Source organism: Ursus americanus, chromosome X (genome assembly GCF_024610735.1).
Source record: "Ursus americanus isolate L20-20 chromosome X, mUrsAme1.1.p, whole genome shotgun sequence".
NCBI lineage: Eukaryota > Metazoa > Chordata > Mammalia > Carnivora > Ursidae > Ursus > Ursus americanus.
The window spans coordinates 85502578-85528471 of NC_142164.1; the positions used below are offsets into that span (position 1 = coordinate 85502578).

At 42.2% G+C, this 25894-nt stretch overlaps 1 protein-coding gene across 2 annotated transcripts in view; it reads left to right on the forward strand.

The window, feature by feature from the left end:
• Window positions 1–25894, forward strand: part of EFHC2 (EF-hand domain containing 2) — a 186728-nt gene that overhangs the window by 11359 nt on the left and 149475 nt on the right. Inside the window, exon 2 of one of the 2 annotated variants that reach the window (XM_087859368.1) lies at window positions 19956–20144. In XM_087859368.1, the coding sequence (XP_087715494.1) occupies window positions 19956–20144 (189 nt within the window). Of the gene's footprint in view, window positions 1–19955; window positions 20145–24653; window positions 24714–25894 lie in introns of those variants that run through there. The other variant, XM_087859369.1, reaches the window with a different exon arrangement.

A 25894-nucleotide genomic window follows, 5' to 3' on the forward strand; every position in this document is an offset into this window, starting at 1 on the left:
TATTTTGGACCGGGCCACTTCTTGAAGCTGCCATTCATACTTCGGAAATGACATAATATTCCATTGCTATTGCTAAATGTTAATTTGGGGTTCAGGAATTAGAGTCACTTTGCCTATTCAGGGATCGAACACCTAACTTTGGTTGCTTTTGTATTCTGTCCTGAAGTTTATAGCTCTGTTACTTAGGATAGATACTTCTTGCTCTAAGTAATGGAATACCTGACTACCAGTGGCTTAAGCCAAATTGATTTTCTCATCAGAAGAACTCTAGAGGTGTGGCAGTTCCAGGGTTAGTCAGTGGCCGATGAATGTCATGAAGGACTCAGACCCTTTTTATCTCTCCATTCTGTGATCATGAGAATGTTGGCTTTTCATTCTTAGGTCTGCGTCCTCATGGTTGCAATGCAAGGTGGTTGCCTCAGGTCTAGACATCACAACATCTCATAACCTTGTTCAAGACAAGTAGGAAGGAGAGGGAGGGGGAAAAGTTTTTTTTTCAGAAAATGAAGTGTTTCCCAGCTCCCCCCCCCCCCCCGGTAGATTTTCCCCTTACATCTTATTGGCTAAAATAGAGTCATGTGGCTCTCCTTTTTCTAAAGGGCTATTGGGCACTTGATTTTTCACCATCTAGTTTTGGAGCTGGGAAAGAGAAAAGGCAGTAAATAATGGCTTTTGGGGGCTAAAAACTTTGCCTGCCATACCAGCCACAGACTCGATATCTGTGAGTCTAGATTCCTCCTCAGCCTTAGCCTTCCTTTCTTTCTTTCTTTCTTTCTTTCTTTCTTTCTTTCTTTCTTTCTTTCTTTCGAGTGAGAATGAGTGCGGGAGGGGCAGAGAAAGAGGAAGAGAGAGAATCCCAAGCAGGCTCCACGCTCAGCATGGAGCCCAACTCGGGGCTCAATCCCACGACCCTGAGATCATGACCTGAGCCGAAATCAAGAGTGTGATGCTTAACCAACTGAGCCACCCAGGGGCCCCAGCGTCCCTTCCTTTAAAACATTTTTGTTTGTGTTTTTTAATATACAGGTAATACGGGGTACCTGGGAGGCTCAGTTGGTTACGCGTCTGCTTTTGGCTCAGGTCATGATCTCAGGGTCCTGGGATCGAGCCCCGCATCGGGCTCCCTGCTCAACGGGGAGTCTGCTTCTCCCTCTGCCTCTGCCTGCTGTTCCCCCTGTTTGTGCTTGCTTTCTCTCTCTCTCTTTCTCTCTGTCAAATAAGTAAATAAATAACTTTAAAAAATACAGGTAATACATGAGTATACCACCATTGTAAAAAATTCAAATGATTTTCTTCTTTCTTAGCAGTTTTCTTTTCCATAATGGAAAACAAGCCTCAGACTCCAGTTAAACCAGCATACTCACTGTCTGTCCTTGGAATATATTTTGGACTCAATTATTAAACCACTCAATTATTGGTTTATTTGCCTGCTTCCTGATAGCATTCTTCTGCTTCTTCCTGTTCCCATCTGGATCTTTCTTTTCCCTCGAAGGGTGGCTCTACTCCCCCCTTCTCCTTAAAGCCTTCCCTGATCATTTCAGCAAGGGCCCTCTCTCTGTCTACACAACCCTGAACACACCTATATTGTCCAGACCACCCATTTACTGGCTTATTGCCTGTGTTGTGTTTTGCGTTCTTTATGTGTGATTGTGACATTCCTCCGCTGACTGGGAAACTGTGATTGATGGCTCTTTGGGTTGCCTTTCCTTACCCAGGGCAGGCCTGTAATAGGTGCCTGTTGATTGCCTCTGTCCGTCTGTAGCAGCCATGCCTAAAAACTGGGGGCGTTAAACACAGTTTGGGAGAATCCTCTCTGGAATTAGCTTCTTGCTTCTGTCTTCCATTGCTGCCAGGGAGCAGAGTATTTCTTCTTTTAGCAACGGTGACAATAAGAGAGGAAGAAAGTCATTTGCTTCTGTGGTCTGAGTAGGTTATAAGCCTTTCAGGGTTACTTGGCTTATACAAAGCAGCCAGGAAAGCATGAAGATGTCACAGACAAGTTGTGACTCAAAGCCTCTTCTGTGGCCTGTTGTGCCAGGCAGAAGGACATTTCTCTTCTTGTTGGCATCCAGTTTGGCTTTTTCTGGAAGCAGCACATTCTTCTCTGAGCCTTCATGAGGCGGGACCCCCTTAAGAGACCAGTCTTCCGACAACGGGATTCCAGATACGCACTAATGCAGACGTAAAGGGATTTCTTGGGCCATTTCCTGAGGAGTTTGTTGTTTCTACAACTATAGTTGTAGAAAGGGCAGAGCCAACTCTGAGGGGGAAGGGGTCCTCAAAGCAAAAGGAAGGGGGGGGGAATAGGCATGTTCACTCCGTCATTAGCCAGGCCCCAGGATGCCTGAGTTCGACCCGGCAGTTCCGCGGTGACTGAGTGCCCAGCTCGGCCAGCTGAGGGCCAAACCTCTTGCTTCCCTAACTATGTGTTTGGCATCCCCAAGGAGGGGATGGTCACAACTGCTAGAGTTTTGGGGGGGAACAGGTCCATTCACTTGGCTTACAGTTAATTTAGACCTTTTCTTCGGCACACGAGTGTGGCAACTGAAGCAGAGGGGTTTGTTTTATCATTTATAGGACTAGTTCCATCTCATTTCTGTGGGTCATGTGCCGCTCATCTGTGTCTCCATTCATACCTCAGACTTTGTAAAAGGCCCCTGTGTGGACTGTCTCCTGGTTACCAAGGAAAGTAGACCCACTCTTGTCTTTTACTGTTAATTGAAATTTTTATGGAGGAACATTATAGATACCCATGTACTTCTAAGGAATAATACAGAACGATCCTGTGTACCCTTTACTCAATTTCCCATTGGTACCATTTTGCAAAACTAGTATAATAGCACAACCAGGATATTAACATTAATATAATCCACTGATCCCATTAAGATGTCCCCAGCTTTACTTAGACTCATTTGCATGTGTGCATTTAGTCTGTGTGGTTCATCACCCGTGTGGGTTGCTGTGATCACCCTGACAGTGAAGATACTGATCAGTTCCAGCAACACAAGGATCCCTCCTGTTGCTTTTTTATAACCCCGCCCACCTCCTTCCCATCCACCACCCCTCCCCCCCCAGTGTCTCTGATTCCTGGCAACCACTAATCTGTACTCTGTTTCTAAAAAATTTTTTAAAGATTTTATTTATTTATTTATTTCAGAGAGAGAGAGAGGGCACAAGCCGGGGGAGGAGCGGAGGGAGAGGGACAAGCAGACTCCCTGCGGAATGTGGAGCACATTGCAAGGCTCGATCCCATGATCCTGAGATCATGACCTGAGCTGAAATGAAGAGTTGGGTGCTTGGGGCACCTGGGTGACTCAGTCATTAAGCGTCTGCCTTTGGCTCAGGTCATGATCCCAGGGTCCTGGGATCGAGCCCTGTATTGGGCTCCCTGCTCAGCGGAAGCATGCTTCTCTCTCTCCCACTCCCCCTGCTTGTGTTCCCTCTCTCGCTGTCTCTCTCTCTGTCAGATAAATAAATAAAATCTTAAAAAAAAAAAAAAAAGAGTTGGGTGCTTAACTGACTGAGCCACCCAGGTACCCCCTAAAATTTCATTACTTTGAAAATGTTGCATGGAGTGGAATTACGCAGTATGTAACTCTTGGGATGATTATTATTTTTCACTTGGCTTAATTTTTTGATGATTTATCTACTAGTTGCATATATCAGTTCATTCATTTTTTTTTAAGATTTTATTTATTTATTTGACAGACAGAAAGCACAAGCAGGCAGAGTGGCAGGCAGAGGGAGAGGCAGAAGTAGGTTCTCCACTGAGCAGGGAGCCTGATGCGGGGCTTGACCCCAGGACCCTAGAATCTGAGCTAAAGGCAGCCGCTTAACCGACTGAGCCACCCAGGCGCCCCAGTTATTTTTATTGCTGAATAGTATTCCATGTATGTATCACAGTTCCTTTCACTGTTTACTTGCTGGAGAACATCTGGGCTATTGCTAGTTTTTGGCTGTTAGGGATACAGCTGCTATGGACATTCATGTACAGGTTTTTGTGTGGACATGTGTTTTCATTTTCTGAGATAAATGTCCAAGAGTGCGATTGGTGGATCATATGATAATTGCATGTTTAGTTTTTTTTTCAAGATTTTATTTATTTATTTGAGAGGGAGAGAGTGAGTGAGAGAGAAAGCGTGGGGCGGGGGAGAGAGAGAATCTCAAGCAGACTCCATGCTGAGCACAGGGTCCCAACGAGGGGCTCAAGCCCACGACCCATGAGATCACGACCTGAGCCAAAGCCCAGAGTTGGATGCTCAACTGACTGAGGCCCTGAGGTCCCCCTGCATGTTTAGTTTTACAAACAAAGCAAAACAAAACCCTACCAAACTATTTTTGAGAGCGAATGTACCATTTTACATTCCCCAGAGCAGTATGAGTGAGCCAGTTTGTCCACATCCTAGTCAACATTTAGTATCGTCATTATTTTTTATTTTAGCTGATAGGTGTGTAGCGATATCTCATTGTGGGTTTAATTGGCATTTCTCTGTTGGCTTATGTATGAGTCGAGTATCTTTTCATGTACTTATTTGCCAACTGTATATCCACCTTGGTGAAATGTCTGTTTATGTCTTTTGCCTGTTTCTAATTGGATTGTGTTTTTACTGTTGAGCTTTGAGAATTCTTTATATATTCTAGATACTAGCCCTTCGGCTAAGATGTGGTTTGCACATATTTTCTCCCAGTCTGTAGCTCGTCTTTTCATCCTGTTAACTGTCTTTTGCATAGCAAAAAAGTTTCTAATTTTGTTGAGGTCCAATTTATCAATTTTTCCTTTTATGGATTGTGCTTTTGACGTGAAGTCCAAGAACTCTGTGCCCAGCCTTACATACTGAAGATTTTCTCTTCTGTTGTTTTTTTTTTTAATTTTTATAGTTTTACATTTTATGTTCAAGTCTGTGATCCATCTTGAGTTGATTTTTGTATAACGTGATATTTAGGTCAGGATCCATTTGATTTTGTGTATGGATATCCATATACTCCGCCATTTGTTGAAAAGGCTATCTTCATCTATTGAATTGCTTTTGTGCCTTTGTAAAAACTCATTTGGACATTTTTGGGTGATCTTCTTTGTTGTCTATTCTGTTCTGTTGGTCTTTGTGTCTGTCCTTCTGCCAACGCCACACTGTTTTTATTACCATAGTAATAACGTAAATGTCAGGAATCGTGATTCCTTCCATTTTACTTTTCTTTCTCAAGATTCTTCTTTGTCTAAGGTCTGTACCTTCCATATGAATTTTAGAATCTGCTTGTCTATGTCTACAAGTAGCTTTGCTGGGATATTGGGAGGAATCTCATGAGACCTCTAGATCATTTTGGAGGAAAATTGGCATCTTTACTGTGTAGAGTCTTCCAGTCCTTGGGCATGATACGTGTCTCCATTTCTTTAGGTCATTTTTTAGTTTTTTCATTAGCATTTTGTAATTTTCAGTTCACGGATCCTGTATGTGTTTTGTATTTTATTTTCTTCAGAGTGATTGTAAATGATATCGTGTTTTAAATTTCAGTCTCACATGTTCATTGTTAGTATATAGAAGTGTGATGGACTTTTGTATGTTCATCTTGCATTCTGTGACCCTGTTGAACTCAATTATTAGTTGTAGGATTTTTTTTGGTAAATTCTGTGAATTTTTTTATGTAAACAATCTTGTCACCTATAAATAGAGATGGTTCTTTTTCTTCCTTTCCAATTTGTATCCCTTTAATTTATTTTTCTTGCCTTCCTGTGGTGGGTAGAATTTCTAATGATGTGTTGAATAAGAGTAGAACAGACATTCTTGCTTTGTTCCTGATTTTGGGAGAGCATTTAGTCTTTCGCTATTTCAAGTGTGATGTTAGCTATAGATATTTTGTAGATGCTCTTTATCAAGTAATTCCCCTGTATTGTTAACTAGTTGGGGGTCTTTATCATGAATGGGTGTTGCATTTAACAAATGTGTTTAACCTGTATTAATTGATACGATCATTTGCGTTTTCTTCTCCTTTTGTTGATATGGTAGATTACATTGATTCATTTTGAAATATTGACCCAGCCTTGCATAATAAATCCCATGTGGTCATAGTGTGTAATTCTTTTTATACAGTTCCAGACTCAATTTGCTAGTTTTTTTTGGGGGGGGGATTTTTGCATCTATGTTCAAGAGAAATTTTGGTCTGTAGTTTTCTGTTTTTGAACTGTCGTCTTTTGTTTTGGTATAAAGATAATACCAACTTAATGAAATGGGAAGAGTTCCCTCTTCTTTATTTTCAGGAAGAGATTGCATAAAATTGGTGTTAATTCTTGTTTAAGTATTTGGTAAAATTCTCCAGTAAAGTCAGCTGGGCATAGGCGTTTCTTTTTGGCTTTTAGTTATAAATTCAGGTTCTTATAAAATCAGTTTAAATTCAGGTTCCTTACTATTCAGATTATTTCATCTTGGCTGAGGTTTGGTAGTTTGTGGTTTTGAGAAAGTGGTTCACTTCTTTTAAGTTGTTGAATTTATGTGTGTAAAGTTGGTCAGTGTTCCCTCATTATCTTTTTAATGGCTATGGCATCTATAAATATACCCCTATTTCATTTCTGATATTGGTGATTTGTATCTTAACGCTTTTTAAAAGATTTTTCAGTCTTGGGGCGCCTGGGTGGCTCAGTCGTTAAGTGTCTGCCTTCGGCTCAGGGCGTGATCCCGGCGTTCTGGGATCGAGCCCCACATCAGGCTCCTCTGCTGGAAGCCTGCTTCTTCCTCTCCCACTCCCCCTGCTTGTGTTCCCTCTCTCGCTGGCTGTCTCTCTCTGTCGAATAAATAAATAAAATCTTTAAAAAAAAAAGATTTTTCAGTCTTGCTAGAGATTAATTTTATTAATATATATTTTTTGAAGAACAAGTTTTATATTTGATTTTCTCTGTTTTCCTGTTTTTATCAATTTTGCTGATTTTTCCTCTAATCGTTATTATTTCCTTCTTAGTACTTGTTTTTAGTTTATTTTACTCTAATTTCTTGAAGTAGGAACTTACAGTATTGATTTGAGACCTTTCCTCATTTCTTTTTTTTTTTTAAGCTTTATTTGAGAGAAAGTGAGAGAGCTGGCATGGTGGGGGGCAGGGGCAGAGGCAGAGGGAGAGAGAACCTTAAGCAGACTCTGCACTGAGCATAGAGCCTCACACAGGGCTCGATGCCACGACCCTGAGATCATGACTTGAGCTGAAACCAAAAGTTGGCTGCTTAACTGACTGAGCCACCCAGGCGCCCCTTTCCTCATTTCTAATGTAAGTATTTAGCGCTAAATTTCCCCCTCAACCCTGCTTTGGCCGCATCCTACATATTTTGATATGTTTTATTTTCATTTTCTTTCAGTTCCACCTCTTTTTAAAAATTTCTGAGATTTCCTCTTTGCCCATATACAATTTAAAAGTGTGTTGTTTCATTTCCCAGCACTTGGAGGTTTTTCCTGTTGTCTTTCTGTTATTGAATTCTAGTTTGATTCCATTATCATCAGAGAATACAATCTGTATGATCTTAATTCTTTTAAATTTGCCAAAGCTGCTTTTAGGGTCTGGAGTATGGTCTGTCTTGGTGAATGTTCATGAGCACTGGAAAAGGATATGTATTCTGCCGCTGTTGGGTGGAGGGTTCTGTATAGGTCAATTAGGTTTCGTTGGTTACGTGTGTTGGTTGCTGAGAGGATTGTTGAAGTCCCCAACTATAATTGTGGATTTGTCTATTTCTCCTTTAACTCTATTGGTTTTGCTTCATCTATTTTGAGGTTCTGTTGTTTGGTGCTTGCACATTTAAGTTTGTTGTGTCTTTCTGGTGGTTTGATTCCTTTATCATTATATAAGGTCTCTATTTGCTCTAGTAATTTTCTTTGCTCTGAAGTCTAGTCTATCAGTTACTGATGGAGCCACTTTTGCCTTTTTAAAATTAGTATTTGCCTGGTATATCTTTTTCATATCTTTATTTTCAACTGACTTCTGTCCCTGAATTCGAAGTGAGTTCCCTGTGAACAGCATGTAGTTGGTCATGCTTTATAAATTCCCTCTGCAAATCTCTGTCTTTTGATTAATGCATGTAGGTCATTTACATATAAGGGGATTATTGGTGTGTTAATGCTTATGTCTGATATATTACTTCTGTTTTCTGTTTCTTTCCTCTGTTTCTCTTTTCTTCTCTTCCCATGGGATACTGGAACTTTTTTTTAGGATTCCATCTTGATTTATTTATAGTGTTTTGAGCATATGTTTTTAAAAAATTTTTTTATTATGGAAGTAGAGTTGAGATACAATGTTATCTTAGTTTCTGGTGTACAGTATAGTGACTAAGAGGTACAGATTTCCAGTTGTAAAATAAATAATGCACAGGGATGAAAAGTATAGCATAGGGAATATAGTCAATAGTATTGTGATAACCTTGTATGGTGACCACACTTACAGTGGTGACAGTTACGTAATATAGAGAATTGTCAAATCACTATGTTGAGCGTTTCTCTTACTGTAGTTTGCATGTGGTTGTTCTGGATATCAGAGTATATATACATAAATATGTATATATACATACATATATATATATACTGAATCATATATATATATGATTTATATAGACTGTGGCCTGTAGCTATCAGTGTTTTACTATTGCAAATGAAGCATGGAAACCTCACTCCTTTTTTTTTAATAATAATTTTTTTTTATTATATTAGTCACCATACGGTACATCCCTAGTTTTTGATGTAAAGTTCGATGTTTCATTAGTTGCGTATAACACCCAGTGCACCATGCAATACGTGCCCTCCTTACTACCCATCACCAGCCTATCCCCCCCCCCCCCGAAGCCCTCAGTTTGTGGAAACCTCACTTCTATTTAGGTTCCTGTACCTTTCCTACTTCTAAATATTATTGTCACAAGTATCAGATTATGTTATAATTTTTGCTTCAGTCTTTGCTTTTGTGGGATCAGGGACTATTGATGCAGATTTTCAGGTTCTACTCGTAACACACATCCAGCACAATTTTCACAATCACTATCTCCTCCCACCCTTGGGCTCCTGTCATCCACTGTCCTCACAGCTAGGGGACAAAGCTGCCTCTGTCCCTGAAAGTCTTTAGCAATTCACCAAGTATAGTTGGAAGCCATGCTGCCCTTGTATCTCACCCCCCTACTCTAACCTGAGATTTTTGAATCCACGGCTATTACCCTGAGTGGCCCATAGTCCCTAAAGCCCACAGACTGCTGGGGGGAGAGGGAGGTCAGATGTGACTCTTACGCTGTGTTGCGAGCACTTTGTGTTTTGGTGCCGTCGTCTTTGACCCTCAGCTTGCATCAGATGCTATTCTAGCTGGTATGTTATTATAGGAGTGCTGAACTTGGGGGTTAGGAGGAGCTCATGTCGGCTACCTACCCCTCGCGTGCGGGCACGTGCGCACACCCCGCCCACACGCGCATGAACCTCTATACTGCGAACAACTCCCTGGTTTTACCTCGAGGTGGACTTTCCTCCATAATATCCTTAATGAAGGTAGTGGGCCAGGTCCTGAACTCCTGCTTTCCATCTCCAGCTGCGTTGCCCACGTGTACACCCCTCACAGCTGCCTTTAGCTTTTCTCTTCTAGTAGTCTTATCAGTGGAACCAGTTCTGCTTTTCACAAATACAAGAATTAATCTCAGATAGATCCCTTAGGGCATTGAAGGTGATAAATTTTACTAATGTGTGTCGTGCTCAGAGTTTGAGAAGAGATTTATTTTTGTCAGTGTATAAAGAAAATCACCCATTAGATCACTTAGTCATCTTACTCCGTTAAAACAAAACAAAACAAAACAAAACACAGCATTCAAGCACAGCTTTCAGAAACTGAATGCATTCGTTTTTAATGCTTTCTACTGTGGATAATGGAATACCTGACCAGTAGAGGCTTAAACAAGCAGGGATTTATTTGTTTATTTGCTTGTTTGTTTGTTTGTTTTCACCGAGCAGGAGTCTGGAGGTAGGTGGCTACTGGCATCCATTGAAAAGCTCAACTGTGAGCCAGCATTTCTGGGATGTTCCCCACCTTTCTGCTCATGATCCCAAAGTGGCTGCCTCAGCTCTAGGCATCGTGCATGCATCTCAAGGCGTGAAGAGGTGAGCTACGGGCAGCAACACTTGTACTTGTCCCTTGGCTCAGGTGGACAAAAGCCTTTTCCGGAGTCCCAGAACAGGCTGCTGAAAAGGAGGCTGAGGAAACAAGTGGAGTGTTTTGCCTTTTCTGGCTTCTAAATGAAGACCGGTGGCGGGGGGAGAAGCGACTGGGGAATGGATGTACAGTAGATCAGCTACAGTGAGCCAGTGATTTTAACCGACTTTCGGGGGAAGCCTTTAGAATTCCTTTTATTGATTGGTGCTTTGAACTGAATTATTTAGTGAAAAAAACTCCGGGTTTTTTTGAGGAAGGGGCCGCACATCTCTTTAGATCTGATTGACTTTTATTTTCCACTCTACTGATTTAAATACATTATTAAATATATAAAACCAATCTTATTGTTATATTGAGCTGATGGCTGAGAATCGTGAGCACGACAGTTTTCCAGGTCAGGTTTGGAAAGAGAAGAAAATTAACTGAAAAAAAAAATGCTTGGAGGTTTCTTTGACTTGCCTGTTTTATTTTTACATTTGGGCTTTCTTTTTGAGTGATTTAGCTTTATTAATAAGTAATGATAGCTTTCATGCTCTTACAGTTCTGCACTCTACCTGAGGCAATTTTGTTGTTATTTTCTCTGGGAGGTTCACAGTATCTACTGAGTGACTTTTTTGCTCTATAAAAGTACAGAGAAGAAGAAAAGAGAAAATGATTTCCTAAAATAAATAGGATATGAAAGGAGGAAAAAAAATATTCGTGGAACAGAAACAAACTAGTCCCAAACTTGATGAAGCAGTAATATCCAAGAATGATAGTTTTAGGTAATTCTCTATCATATTTTCCATTAACCTCAAAACGTAGTTAGAAAAGTGAGTGGTCGTGAACGTCGGTGGAAATAACTAAATACGAACTGGCTGTCTTCGGCCCTCAGGTGTCCAGTAATTGTTGGTACCTGGGACTGGCTTTCTGTAGCACTCTCGAATACCTGGCCTGCATTTGACAGAAGGGGTGGTGGTATCTGCTATTAATTTTTAGGTCCCTTTATCTAATCAGTCCGTGGTCCTGGTGGTCATTTGCTGTAGTGTATTTGTCAAAAGTGAAAGTATTAATTCCACCTTGGTGATGTCAACAAGGGGAGCTCTAGCACTCTTCTGGAAGAGGCACAAACAATGCAAGGCCCCGTGTTCAAAGGCTCACACGTGGAGTTTGCATCCTGGATGAAGCACTTACACTAGCCAGTGACCTTGGGCAAATGACTAACCCCCCCCCCCCCCCCCCCCCCCGTGTCTGAGTTTTCTCATCTAGAAAATGGGAATAATGACAAAGCATTCTCTGAGATTTGCTCTGGAATGAAAAGGATTGAATGCTTTTAAAGTATTTAAAATGGGGCTGAGCACGTTCATTGTTAGGGCTACAGGAGTGATATTCGTATCTGCAAAGATAGGGTTCTAGCTCAGGGTGGCCCTAATGAGCTGTCAGCTTCTTACCAAGCACCTCACTCTTCCTTGCTTTGTCATGTAGTTGTCAAGCATCTGGGCTTCACCTAAAAAGAAGCAGCGAGACTCTGATGTGCTGGAGCTCTGAAGCAGAGATTATAAATGGATAAACAACTCACGATGCTGGTGACTAGAGCCTGCTGCTCCGTTGGGCTTCGCTTTATGGCTTCCGTAGTGGCCCTGACAATTCACCGGGTATTCAATAATCAGTCTGAGCGTGTAATAAAATTGCTCGTCCAGTTTTTAGCAACAAGGAAGGGGGTGGTGATATCAGCTGTTAATTTGATGTGAAATGTCAAGGGGAGTCTGGATCTGGCTGCCATCTTTCCAATAGTGGTCTTATAAGTGCGGTGGGACCCGGGGAGTTGAGACACGGAGGGAGCACTGTTTCTGGGGATTGTATATTCCTCACTTTGTCATTCGCTAAGACATTTGCCTAATTTGGGACTGAGCCTGAGTACCATTTCACAGTCACTAGGGCAAGGGACAAGTTGACAGGTGGTCCTAAGAGATTACAATGGCAAATCTCAAGCGTGCGCGTCGGGAGGGGCAAACATTTGAGACGAGTGCCTTATGGACTTTTACATCATACCAACAAATTCTGGAGCAATTAATTTCTAAGATATATAATTGTGAATTGAAATTTCAAATTAACACCCTGACAGTGCAGAAATGGAATTTTGCCTGCTGTGCTGATGAAATAACGGTAGAAATCGGCATTACTAAACTTTAAGGAAGCATGTGTTTTGTTTCGGGTTTGAGTGTATGAATTCACAAGCCACAAGCCAAGACTTTTGGAAAAATTTTAGTTAATAGTTCCTTTCAGACTAGAAGTATTCTTTTTAAGAATCAGGTCTGGCCGATCTCATTATATTTAGCAAAGGAATTGGAAGTATTTATCAAGTATCTAGCTGGTACTCTTTGGATAGAGACGTTGCTCATCGATTTAGCAGGAACTTGATTGAACTTTCTCAATTTACTTAGTGCAGTTTCTCAATTTTCACAGCATTGGTGAATCTTATGTTTAAAACAAAAGGCTCTGGGGGTGCCTGGGTGGTGTAGTTGGTTAGGTGTGGACTCTGGGTTTCAGCTCAGGTTGTGATCTCAGGGTTGTGAGATAAGAGCCCTACCTCAGGCTCTGCACTCCGCACGGAGTCTGCTTAAGTTTCTCTCTCCCTCTCCCTCTGCTCCTAGCCCCCCGCACTCACTCTCTCTCAAATTAAAAAAATAAATCTATAAAAGGCTCTGTTTTTTGGTATTCTTTTTTTTTTTTTAAAGATTTTATTATTTATTCATTCGACAGAGAGAGAGACAGCCAGCGAGAGAGGGAACACAAGCAGGGGGAGTGGGAGAGGAAGAAGCAGGCTCCCAGCGGAGGAGCCCGACGTGGGGCTCAATCTCAGAACCCCGGGATCACGCCCTGAGCCGAAGGCAGACGCTTAATGACCGAGCCACCCAGGCGCCCCTGTTTTTTGGTATTCTTAGTCATTGTCACTAGATGGACAAAAACGAACTAACAAAAGAGGGTTCATAGCAGTTGTGTACCAGGACGTGTCTGGGGGTAGGCAGCAGGTACACCTGCTCTGCCCTCTCCCTCTTCCCTTTGCTGCTGTGGTGGCGACCAGGAAAGGAAGGACTAGACTCTCTGAACGTGCTTCAGGTTCAATCCACTGTTTTAGTCTCTTCCAGAAATGTCAGAAATGAGAAACTCAGTGTACACTGTTATAGCCATGCTTGGGACCTGTAGGCTAAGGGGGTCAGCTGACGGAAGTCCTTCATCCCTTTTATTTATTTATTTTTAAATTTTTAAAAAAGATTTTATTTATTTATCTGAGAGAGAGAATGTGAGAGAGAGAGCACGAGAGGGAGGAGGGTCAGAGGCAGCAACAGACTCCTCGCTGAGCTGGTAGCCTGACATGGGGCTTGATCCTGGGACTCCGGGGTCACGGCCTGAGTTGAAGGCAGATGCTTAACCGACTGAGCCACCCAGGTGCCCCTCCTTCATCCTTTTTAGTGCTTTTCCTCTCCCATCTTCTGCTCTCCACCCCTTCCAAAGTGGAAGTGGGGCTGGCATGAAATTTTCAAATCACCTCCCCTCACTCTTCCTTCCTTAACACATCCAATCGCAGATGTTGGTTTCTTTACCTGATGGCTGCTCTGGCAGTGCTACTCAAAGTATGGCGTGCGTGTGTGACACTGAGAGTCTTTAGAAGTTTATATGACAATTTGACATTGCCATGATATCCAAGGGTGTGATCAGTGGGCTTGTACGTTCTTATGTCTTTGTATTTATTTCAATTTCTTATAATTTATTGTATATTGCCAAAGTATCAGTCTGAAGTGAGTTTGGGAAAACTGTCAAACTTGCCCTTCCTTAAAGATAGTTTGAGGACCCCTGTCCTATATCTAGGGTGCCCCTTCCTTCCCATTCTCGTTGTGCCCCCCCCCTTGTGCAGTCCTTTCTCGTCTTGCACCTGCTCGGTGTACTTGCAGCTTGCTGAGTCGGCCTGCCTCTCACATCTCCTTCCAATCCATCTTTGTTTGTTTGTTCTTTAATGTCCTGAACAAAGAGGTGAATTCATTATATTCCTCCATTTCTGGCACAATATCCTCATTGACTTCTGCAAGGCCTCTCTCTGGTTTTATGTGTTTTTATTCCTCATCGTTCTCTATCCTTAATCTCATTCCTTTGCCACTTTATATAGGCTTCCGTATAAATATCTCTGATGCACATTCTGGGACCTGTATGTGTCCTTGCAAAATATGTAACACTGTGTGTGTGTGTGTGTGTGTGTGTGTGTGTGTATTTTTAAAAATACATATGTGATTTTGTATTATAGATAATCGTTTTGTTTTTCAGCCAACAGTGTTAGAAGGATCTGTGTTGCTGTATGTACGTTTGGTGCTATGGACTGAAATATGTCCTCCCCGAATTCCTATGTTGAAGCCTCAACCCCCAGTGTGATGGTATTTGGAGATGGGGCCTTGGGAGGTAGTTAGGTTTGGAGGAGGTCATGAGGGTGTGACCCCCATGATGAGGTTAGTGCCCTTTTAAGAAGAGACACCAGAGAGCTTGCTGTCTGTCTCATTGCCATTTGAGGACACAGTGGGGACGCAGCAGTCTGTAAGCCAAGAAGAGAACCCTTCCTGGGTGACCGAATTGGCTAGCAGGTTTCTCTTGGAATTCCAAGCCTCTAGAATTGTGAGAAATAAATTTCTGTTGTTTAAACCACCCAGTCTACGGTATTTTGTTACAGCAGCCCGAGCTAATGCATCTGGTTTATTGCTTGGTTTATTGCTTCGAGCAGTGAGGTGAAATTAACATCCACCATAGTGAACTTATCCATTAAACCATATTTTCTTGTTGATTCCATCAACATAGATATCTAGGTTGCCTCCAACTTCCCCAAATACTAGGACACATTCTCATACTTATCCACTTACTGACTACTGTGAGAATTTCTCTGAGATACGTATCCAGGAGTGAGATTCTTGATTCTTGATTTTATTTTTATTTTTTTAGAAGACTTTATTTATTTATTAGAGAGAGAGAACGAGCATGAGTGAGCAGGAGTGGGGGAGAGGGGCAGAGTGAGAAGCAGACTCCCTGCTGAGCAGGGAGCCCATCTCGGGGCCACGACCTGAGCCAAAGGCAGGCACTTAACCAACTGAGCCACCCAGGTGCCCCTTGATTCTTTTTTTTTTTTTAAAGGTTTTTATTTTAATTCCAGTTAGTTAACATGCAGTGTTATATTAATTTCAGGTGTATGATATAGTGATTCAGTACTTCCATACGTCACCCGGTACCCATCATGATAAGTGCCCTCCGATTTAATCCCCATTACCTATCCCCCCACCCCCACTCCACATCCCCTCTGGTAACCATCAGTTTGTTTTCTATAGTTAAGAGTTGGTTTCTTGCTTTGTCTCTCTCATTTTTTCTCTTTGCTTGTTTTGTTTCTTAAATTTCACATAGCAGTGAAATCATATGGTATGTGTCTTTCTCTGACTTATTTTTCTTAGCATAGTACTCTCTAGTTCCAGCCATGTCATTGCAAACGGGAGATTCTTTTTTTTTTTTTTTTTAGATTTTATTTATTTATTTGATAGAGACAGCCAGTGAGAGAGGGAGGGAACACAAGCAGGGGGAGTGGGAGAGAAAGAAGCAGGCTCCTAGCAGAGAAGCCTGATGTGGGGCTCGATCCCAGAACACTGGGATCACGCCCTGAGCCGAAGGCAGACGCTTAACCACTGCGCCACCCAGGAGCCCCCAAACAGGAGATTCTTGATTCTTGAATCAAATGCCATTGCTTCCCAGAATGACCATGTACTCTCTCATCCAAACAGCATTAGGGTTTCTGTGTTCCCACCTCCTCTCCAACCTTTGATATTATCCAGCTTTCTAATTCTTGTCATTCTGAGGGCTATAAAATGGTTTTCAGTCCATCTGGAACATTGCCACCCCACCCCAGTCTTTGATTATTTTTCATCCTTGCTCCAGGAGAGTTTCAGATGTATGTGGTAGTTAAGTGTGAGGCTTTCTATAATCTAGACCACCTTACGTATTCTACTGTCTGACCCTCCTTCCAAACTTGAACTTGTCCTTTTTTATTAGACTCACTGTTCTCTTGCCCCTCCCACTAGGTGCTGTCAGCTCGGCTGTAGTGTGTTACTCGTAACCCTGTCCTGAACACCTTAGCTGTCCTCTGCTGTCTGGTTCATCCCGTTCCTCCCTGCCCAGACAGTATCCATTTACCCGCAGGACCTGAGCACTACTCCTCCAGCCCGGCTGACCAGAGCTTAAGGTCACATGAACCAAGTTCAGATGCAGGCTGCACTAGTTCCAGCATCCCTGTGGGTGTGCTAGTCTACCTCCCTCCACCGTGGTTTCCTCATCGGTAAAAATGGCGGTACTGAAACCAATCAAATAGTTTGGTGAAGGTGAAATGAGATAATGTACATAAAGCCGTTTGGAGTCCAGCTCATAGTGAGTGGTCCGAAATGGTACCTGTACTGTTTTCTAGTTGTTTTATAGATCTAAATTTCATCTCATCAGCAAGATTGTGGGTTTCTTCTTCAGGGCAGGGGCTGAGTCTTATGCTTATTTTAACTAGTAAATCTGGCACACACTCGGAATACAGTAGACGCTTGAGAAACATGTGTTGGTTTGACCTGAGGGGAGTTTGTGATTGCTGGAGATGACTTGCTTTATTTTATTTATTTTTATTTTTTTTTCCAAGAGCAAACGCTCAACCAGTTGTAATACACAGTGCAAGGCGGAATGTGATAAGAGCTGAAGGCGGTGGGTATGTGCGTGAAGCGGCCACAGGACCTTGGAGCCCGCTGAGATTACTTGCTTTACAAGAGGGAACAGTGTTACACAATTCCCTGTTACTCCTGCCATTCATTTTAAGCAACCCAACTTTTGCTTTGCGTTGGTGATTTGGGATTGACTTGTGGTAACCTGAATGTGTATGAGTGGCAGGGGCGAGTGGGAGCTTGGTAGTGGTCGTGACAATGGATTCCCCAAGGGACAGAGCCAGGCTGCGGCTCTCCATCTTAACCACCGCCTCTGGTCTTCCCCTCATAGCCGTTGACCTGGGCTGTTCTTCTGCCCAGGGCAGCTGTTGTGGTCTTGGCTCCCCTGGGTGGGGCTGCTCAGTCCCTTCCTGATCCTTCTAGGCTGCCTTCGTTACAGGAGGAAACCAGGTCTTTTCTTTTCTCTTCTCTTCTTTTCTTTCCTTTCCTTTTCTTTCTAATATTGAATATTTTATTTTTATTGAGGTATAATTGATGCATTCTATTAGTTTTGGGTGTACAAATCATTCTGTATTTGTATATTTTGCAAAATGATTACCACAGTAAGTCTAGTTAGCATCTGACACACACACAGATACAATTTTTTCTTCCTGTAATGAGAACTTTTTTTAAAATTTAGATTTAGTCAGTCAACATATAGTACATTAGTTTCAGATGTAGTCTGCAATAATTCATCAGTTACGTATAACGCCCAGCGCTTGATGCGAACTTTTAAGATTTACTCTCTTAGCAACTTTCAAATAATACAGTATAATATTAACTATAGTCACCATGCTGTACATTATATCCTAGGACTTATTAATTTTATAACTAGATATTTATACCTTTTGACCCCCTTTACCCTTCCCCCCTTCCACCCCCACCTTTGGCAACCACCAATCTGTTCTCTGTATCTATGAGCCTGTGTTTTTAATTTAAAAAAATTTTGTTAATTTTTATTTTTGTAAGATTCTACATGTAAGTGAGATCTGATGATATTTGTCTTAATTTGTCTTATTTCACTTAACATCATGCCCTCCATGAGGTCCATCCATGTTGTCACAAATGGCAAGCTTCCATTCTTTTTTTTATGGCTGAATAATATTCTGTGTGTGTGTGTGTGTGTGTGTGTGTGTGTATCTTGTGTTTTCTTTATCCATTGAGGTGGAGACTTAGGTTTTTATCATGTCGTAGAGGCTACTGTAAATAGTGCTGCAGAAAACATAGAGGTGCATATATCTTTTTGAGTGATGTCTTCTTAGGTTAAATACCCAGAGGACTTGCTGGATCGTGTGGTAGTTCTATCTGTAATATTTTCAGGACCCTCCATACCGTCTTCCCCAGCGGCTACATCAATTTACACTCCCATGAACAGTGCATGAGGGCTCCCTTGTCTCCGCATGCTCGCCACCACCTCTTCCGTCTTGTCTTTTTGAACAATAGCTGTTCTAACAGGTGTGAGGTAATATCTCATCGGGCCTTGATTTTCATTTCCCCGATGCTGAGTGATGTTGAGCCATTTGCATGTCTTTTTTAGAAAAATACCTGTTCGGATCCTCTGCTCATTGTTTCATTGTATTGTTTGTTTTTGTGCTCTTGAGTTGGAGGAGTTCTTCATATATTTTGGATATTAGCCCCTTATCAGATAGAAGATTGGCAAATATTTCCTCCCGTTCAGTAAGTCGCCTCGAAATGAGGTTTTTTCAGACCTCCTCTCAGATTTCCCTGCATCAGGCTTTTGCCAAAGGCTATTGTCCTGGCAAAATGTGAAAACTCCAGCGACAAATTCAGGGTAATGGCTACGGCTGGAGAGGCAGGGAGGGGCACGAGGGCTTCATCGTAATCTGTTTTATATTTTATTTATTTATTTTATTTTTATTTTTTTAAAAGATTTTATTTATTTATGTGACAGAGAGACAGCCTTATTTATTTATGTGACAGAGAGACAGCCAGCGAGAGCGGGGACACAGCAGGGAGAGGAAGAAACAGGCTCCAGGCGGAGAAGCCCAATGTGGGGCTCGATCCCGGGTCGCTGGGATCATGCCCTGAGCCGAAGGCAGACGCTTAACGACTGCGCTACCCAGGAGCCCCATGTGTTGTATTTTTTTATTCACGGCTGTCGACAGATGTTCATGATGTAGGATATATACTACAATAAATATTTATTTACACACACACACATATATATGTGTGTGTGTGTATATATATATAAAATTTATATATAATGATGTAGGATATATACTACAATAAATATTTATTTACACACACACACATATGTGTGTGTCTATATATGTATAAAATTTATATTTAGCTCCTTGTGCACAGGGGGCAAAGGATATTTGGAAATGGACTTGCTAGGCCAGAGGGCATCTGCCCTTCTCACTTTCCTGGGTATTGCTGGATTTCTCTTCAGAGGGACTGTCTCCTTTACTTCCCTGGAGCAGTGCACACGAGCTGATGTTGGCCCACATCTTTGCCAACCCTTGGTAGTATCATCCAGGCTTTTCTGTCTCTGCCCAGATCCCCAGAAAAGACGGGAGGGGAGTGAGGAAGAGGACCGGCAAGGTTTTAAAATTAGGATGAGAATGTCCGCTCTGAGAAATTTCCTGTTACATTTATTTTAATGAGGAAAAGATTTTATTTTCTGTGTTTGTGCAAATAACATTTAGACTTACATGGGAAAACTGTGACATTTTTATCTGAAGTAGAGGACTTCTTCCCCCCCCCCCCCCCCATTTGCGTTCTTGGCAAATAAGTAGAATAGACCAATTAGCAAGCTAATGGTCTACATGTTCACTTGCAGTAATAGTTATTTTTAACCGTTTTAAATAGCATGGAGCATTGGGTTTATTCTTACTGCTTTTCAAGGTTTTGAATTTGCTAAAATGAATTGAATCTAAAATGTGACACAACTTTAGGGATAAAGATGGATCATAATTAGTTGCCACTCGAAGGTGCATTTTGTAATGGGAAAACTAACCAGTGGGGGATGTGTTTTCCTTTTAAAAAACAAATAAGACAGGACACGAAGAGGAACTTAAGCCATTTTGTGTTGTCGCTTGCGTTCCCAGGTGGGAAAGGAGAAGTTCCACAAATCTCAGCATTGGGGCTTTTGCAACAATGTGAACATGCTGGTGAGCGAGGATAAACCTGGAATTGGTGGAGAACTGCTTCTCGGGCGAAAGACGAAGCCTAAATATAGTGTATTTCCTAAAGGAATGGGAAGTGATGCGCCATCCTGGGTAGCTTTTGATAAGCAGGTAAGTCCCACGACATTGGGAAAAATGGAGTCGTAAAATGTGGCATGTATGATATAGGAAGCGTTTGAGAAAATGCGAGTCCTCCATGTAAATGTTCAGGCTTATTCTTTTGAAAAGACCCATTCCAGAAGAAAAGTACCCTACAGCTCCCGTTTCTGACCAGGCCCACTGGTTGCTGGACACCAAATGTTTCTCTTTCTTGGCTAAATGCTTATTAACCTTTCTCTTCCCCTTTCCCGTGGACAGGATAATCTGTCGTCCTAGAGAAAGAGTGTCCTAGAGTCTGGTCAGCGTGTCGCTTTTTGCTTCATGAGTTGCCATTAATGAAATCATGTTGTTTGATTTGGAACGTGCCATTAAATAGCAACAGAAAGATGTATTCTCTTTTCTGCGTACGAATTATGGCTCCCCATCCCTGAGAACCAAAGGGTGACATGGCACGAATTGCGGCAGTGAACGAAAGAGACGCCATTATTAGACAAGAGTGTGAACTTAATGTATATGCTTGTGAACATACCACACACATATCATGGTGTATTGATAACTGAAAAAGGTGATCCATTTGACTATCTTAAAAAGGGACTTAAGATCAAAGGGGAAAAAAAAACCGCAAGGTGACCAGTTATTTCCCGTAAGATAGCAGACTGGATATGTTGTTTTTATGAGACAACCCTATATCATGGCCTCATGTCCTGTTCTCCAAAAAGGAACCTATTATTAGATTATTTAAGTTCTGAAATTAAAAAATAATTCAGGACTATGGGGCTCCTGGGTGGCCCAGTTGAGTGTCCGACTCTTGGTTTGGGCTCAGGTTGTGATCTCAGGGTCCTCGGATGAAGCCCTGCATCAGGCTCCGCACTGAGCGGGGATTCTGCTTGGGATTCTCTCCCTTGCCCCCCCTGCCCACTCGAGTGCGTGCGTGCTGTCTCTCGCTCTCTCTAAAATAAATCTTAAAATAATTCAGGACTAGATAAAGAATTCAAACCTCAATAACCTAAGTTTACCAGGTGGTTTTTAGCAGCCTTAGCATGGATTAGTTGGTAATACTTTGATTCCGATTAAAATGTCTTCAAATTTGGTAGAAGTGACGTATTCTGTGTCATCTGTGTTACGGCTGATTAATTAGAGTGCATTTTTTTTTTTTTTTGAAGCTCAGTTCTGACACTTTCGGAGATCTAACAGACTACAGGGAAGCTTCTTTCCAGGGAAACCATTTCTACTTTGAACATGGACCATTATTTCTCTCTCTTTAAAAAAAATTTTAAAAATTATTTTCAATACCTGGCCCAACGCTGGACCCAGAGTTCAGAAGCAGTTTCTGGACTAGCTTACTTGGCTGGATCATGCATGGGTTCCTGTTAATATCAATCTTATAGGTGTTTGCACATCATCATTCTGGAATACTTAGTTTGCAAGGGACAAAGAAAAGATTCTATTTTTACTTCTTGTGTCAAAACGAGGGTATTGACAATAGTTTAATCTACTACTGAATTAGTAATGCTGGCGGTGACAATATATTAAACTATTCTCTTGCACTGAAAGTTGAAAATTCATTTTATTTCCTGTTTTTCTCAATATTTAATATGTGCCTTTCAAACCTATTTTGCAGCCCTTTAATTACTTATAAAATTATGTAGAATATTTCATGAAGTTGGAATGATTTTAGCTTCAAACTACTTGAGAAAATGAAGAGCTTGCTCATTTTGGGCCTAACTAAATGCAACATAATTCTTTCAGTTATTTTGTTGGTCAACTTCGATTAAATATTCATTGAGCTTTAAATGAGACACTAAGACTATGAAATATTTACGTGCTCTGATGAGATTGTGAACTGCAAACTTGATCCTGGTTAATACCCAGAGCAAATTATAAAGCGCTTTCCCCATTCGTGGTTCAACAAAACAAGTCAACACCTGTTAATCATTTTTCTTAAAAATGAGACATCTTTAACTCGTTGCCAGTTCTCTAATAGGTTTTAATCATAGCAGTATATCTAGGGTTATATTCTCAAACAGTACAAGATAGAAATAAAGGCAGTTCTTTGGAAAGTGTATCAAAATGTAATATTTGTAATAGATGCCCCTTCTGCCCACCCGCATCCACGTTAGGGATGGGGCACCCAGCTCCCCCAGCTGCAGCACGTGCTTTGGCAAACAGCTCGCACCTGTAACCCTCTATGGAGTGTTGTTCTTGGCCGATGGGCATTGCATTACCCAGAGAAACCTGGACGGTTGCACTGGCCACGTCACCACAAGAGGAGGCGGCAAATGGCTGACTGATTTGTCAGGGGTGAAAAGCTGAGGCTCTTCAAGGCTGGACAACTCTGTATTGTGGATGTAGGCTCATAGCCCCTTGTGCGTTAGGCCCAGGCAAAACTTGACATCAGATTGCATTCTTGCTTGGCTCATTTCCCTTCCCTTGGTGCTCCCTCCCTCCTTACAAGTTTCTCCTAAGAGCGTGTCATTGGGGGTGGCCTGGGTGGCTCAGTCGGTTGAGCGACCTACTCTTGGTTTCAGCTCAGGTCATGATCTCACAGTGCTGGGATCCAGCCCCATGTTGGGCTCCATGCTCAGTGCGGAGTTGGCTTCAGATTCTCATTCCTTCGCCCTCTGCTCCTCCCCTGCTTGCTCAGGCTCTCGCTCTCTCTCAAATAAATGAACAGAATCTTAAAAAAGAAAGAAAGGCGTGTGCCCTTCATCAATCCCATGCACCTTAATCCCTGTTTCAGGCCTTGCTTCTATGGAGCTCAACTTAAGACCCCATTCTGGGTTTTATCTGTAATTCTGAAAGTGACCGTGAAAATGCTCGGCCCAGGGAGACCACCAGATCACAGGCAGAGAAGGGGCTATCTGTGATCACCAAGAAGAGCTGGCATTTACTATCCTGCATGGCCCCCACGGCAGACATTTCTAGCTGTTTATCTTCTGTTCACTCTCCCCTTCTTTCTTGTGGACGGAACACCAGTGTTACTGTGGCTAGAGTTGTGCCCACTGAAAAATGGTCAGCTGCCCAGGCTCCTTGCAATGAGGGGCTGGCCAGGTGATTCACTTCTGGCCAATGAAATATGGGTGAAGGTTGATTGGGTAGGGCTCCTGGGAAGGTTTTGTTTTGTTTTGTTTTTCTAATTAAAAGAGGCTGGCTGATAACCTTTTTCCTGCCCTTCGCCCTGCCTTTGTTTTTCTGTCTGGAACTAGGACAGAATACTGCAGTCATCTTGGGAGAGCCATGCCGGCATCATAGAGCCCCTTGTCTCTGGACTACTTGTTCTGCGAGAAAAAGCAGCCCCCATTTCAGAGGTTCTCTGAACCCAGGGAGGCCTTTGGAAGTGTGTGCAGGTGTTTTGGGTTGTCACGGTGACGGGACTAGGTTGAGGCAAGCGAGGCCCTTAACATGAATGCAGAACTTACGGGGGGTGGGCACCCTGAACCTCAGTAATCAAGAGAGATCTTTTTTTTTTTTTAAGATTTTATTTATTTGACAGTGATAGAGACAGCCAGCGAGAGAGGGAACACAAGCAGGGGGAGTGGGAGAGGAAGAAACAGGCTCCCAGTGGAGGAGCCCGATGCGGGGCTCGATCCCAGGACTCTGGGATCACGCCCTGAGCCGAAGGCAGACGCTTAACGACTGAGCCACCCAGGCGCCCCAAGAGAGATAGTATTTTAATGAACTATCTTCAAGAATCAAAATTAATGCCAACATTCCTGATGACCAAAATAGCAATATTTTAAATAAAGACAGGATCAATGAACGGCCATGCTGGGCCATATTGGAGGCTGAGGCAAAAAGAAAAAAAATCAGTAATACTGATTCCATCTTTATTTAACATTTTGGGATTTTGCTGCCTTGTTTCCCATGGATCGTTTGCATTCATTTGTTTGCTTTAAATCGCCTTGCCCTAGGGCAGTCCCCAGTGGGGGGGGGGGTGCCATCACTGTTGAGTAGCTGGGGGCCAGCTGTGTATTACATCCTGCTGTGTGGGGACGGCCACCCTAGACTGGGGAGAATGTCCTCCCTGAAGTGCCAGTCCTGCCGCCCTTGAGAAACCCAGTCCTACTGGCCCTGGAAGGATTTATGGCAATGGCCAGTTTTGCGTGATACTGCATCCGTCCTGCCCCCCCCCCCAAAACTAGTTATTTCATCGAATTCACTTGAATACAAGCAAGCACGTAGTCACGGACAGCACTTAGTTACGGTCTTCATCCCAGCACGTCCCTGAGGAAGACGCGAGCGTGGGTGATTGTTCTCACTCTGTAAGTGAGGAGTCGTTGGTGAGAAGTGGGGCAGGGACCAGGGTTCTGAGGCTGCGTGTTGGGAGGCGCTGAAACTAACTGCCTGTGTGACTGTAGCTTTGGTCACTTTCCCTCTCTGAGCCTCAGTTACCTGGACCGTAATGTGGGCCTCGGCTGGCTGATTCCAAAAATCCTTTGACCGCAAGCAGTCTATGCTTCGGACTTTGGTCTTAGCGCATGACATTTAGTCTGTGACGAAAGGCAAATTCCACTGGTTCATGCTAGAACGGAGCCCAGATTCTGGATCTCCTGGCCTTGGGGTTCTTTCTAATTACACCAGGTACCTACGTTATTAGTTGAAATTTGGCATTTAGTAGTTTATGATATGCTGCTGTTTTTATTGTGTGTGATCTGTCATTAGCCGCTTTTATAAAAAGACCAGTTAGAAATACCCAAAAAAAATGTTTTTATACGACTTTTATCTGGATGTTACGTACCATTTGCATTGACTCTATAATTATGCTCTCATTTCTTTTCATTGGGCACTGGCTCCTGGTTAGCCTGATTTGTTTGCTATTTTGCAAATGACTCTATTATACTAAGTGACAGGATAAAGGTATGCATGCATTTAAAAATATTATTTCATTTTTTCCATCTATTGTAAACATAATAATTAGAATCAGAACTACTGGCCACAGAATTAGAATTTTAATAACTTTGCATTCATTGACATTGGGGTTGTGGTAAGCTGATTATGTAGTACTGTGTGAATCTTTATGCTTTGAACAATATAAACATAAATTTTTAAAACATAATTTGATCTCTTGGGTCACCTTGATTTTTTAAAAGTTAGAAAAAAATTTTTTTTGAAGATTTTATTTATTTATTTGTCAGAGAGAGAGAGAGACAGAGAGAGCAAGCGAGCACAAGGAGGGGGAGCGGCAGCAGAGGGAGAAACAGGCTCCCTACTAAGCAGGGAGCCCGATGCAAGGCTCAATCCCAGGACCCTGGGATCATAACCTGAGCCAAAGGCAGATGCTTAACCAACTGAGCCACCCAGGCATCCCTAAAAGAGTTTTAAAATTTTTATTTATTTTTTTGTTGACGTGTAGTTGACATACAATGTTTTGTTAGTTTCGGAATTAAAACATAGTGATTCAACAATTACATATATCAGGAAATGATCATCATGATAAATCTAGCTACCGTTTGTCACCATACAAAGTTGTTAAAATATTATTAACTATGCTGTACGTTGTGTCCCTGTGTCTTATTTATTTTATAACTGGAAGTTCGTACCTTTTAGCCCACTTTCTTTATTTTGCCCATCCCTCTACCCCCTTCCCTCTGGCAACCACCAGATTGTTCTTTGTATCTATGAGTCTATTTCTATTTTGTACGGTTTGTTCATTTTTTAAAAATTCATGAATTTCAGAGTGTGAGAGAGCAGGAGTGGGAGGCAGGGGCAGAGGGAGAGGGCAAGGGAGAAACAGACTCCTTGCTGTGCAGGGAGCCTGATGC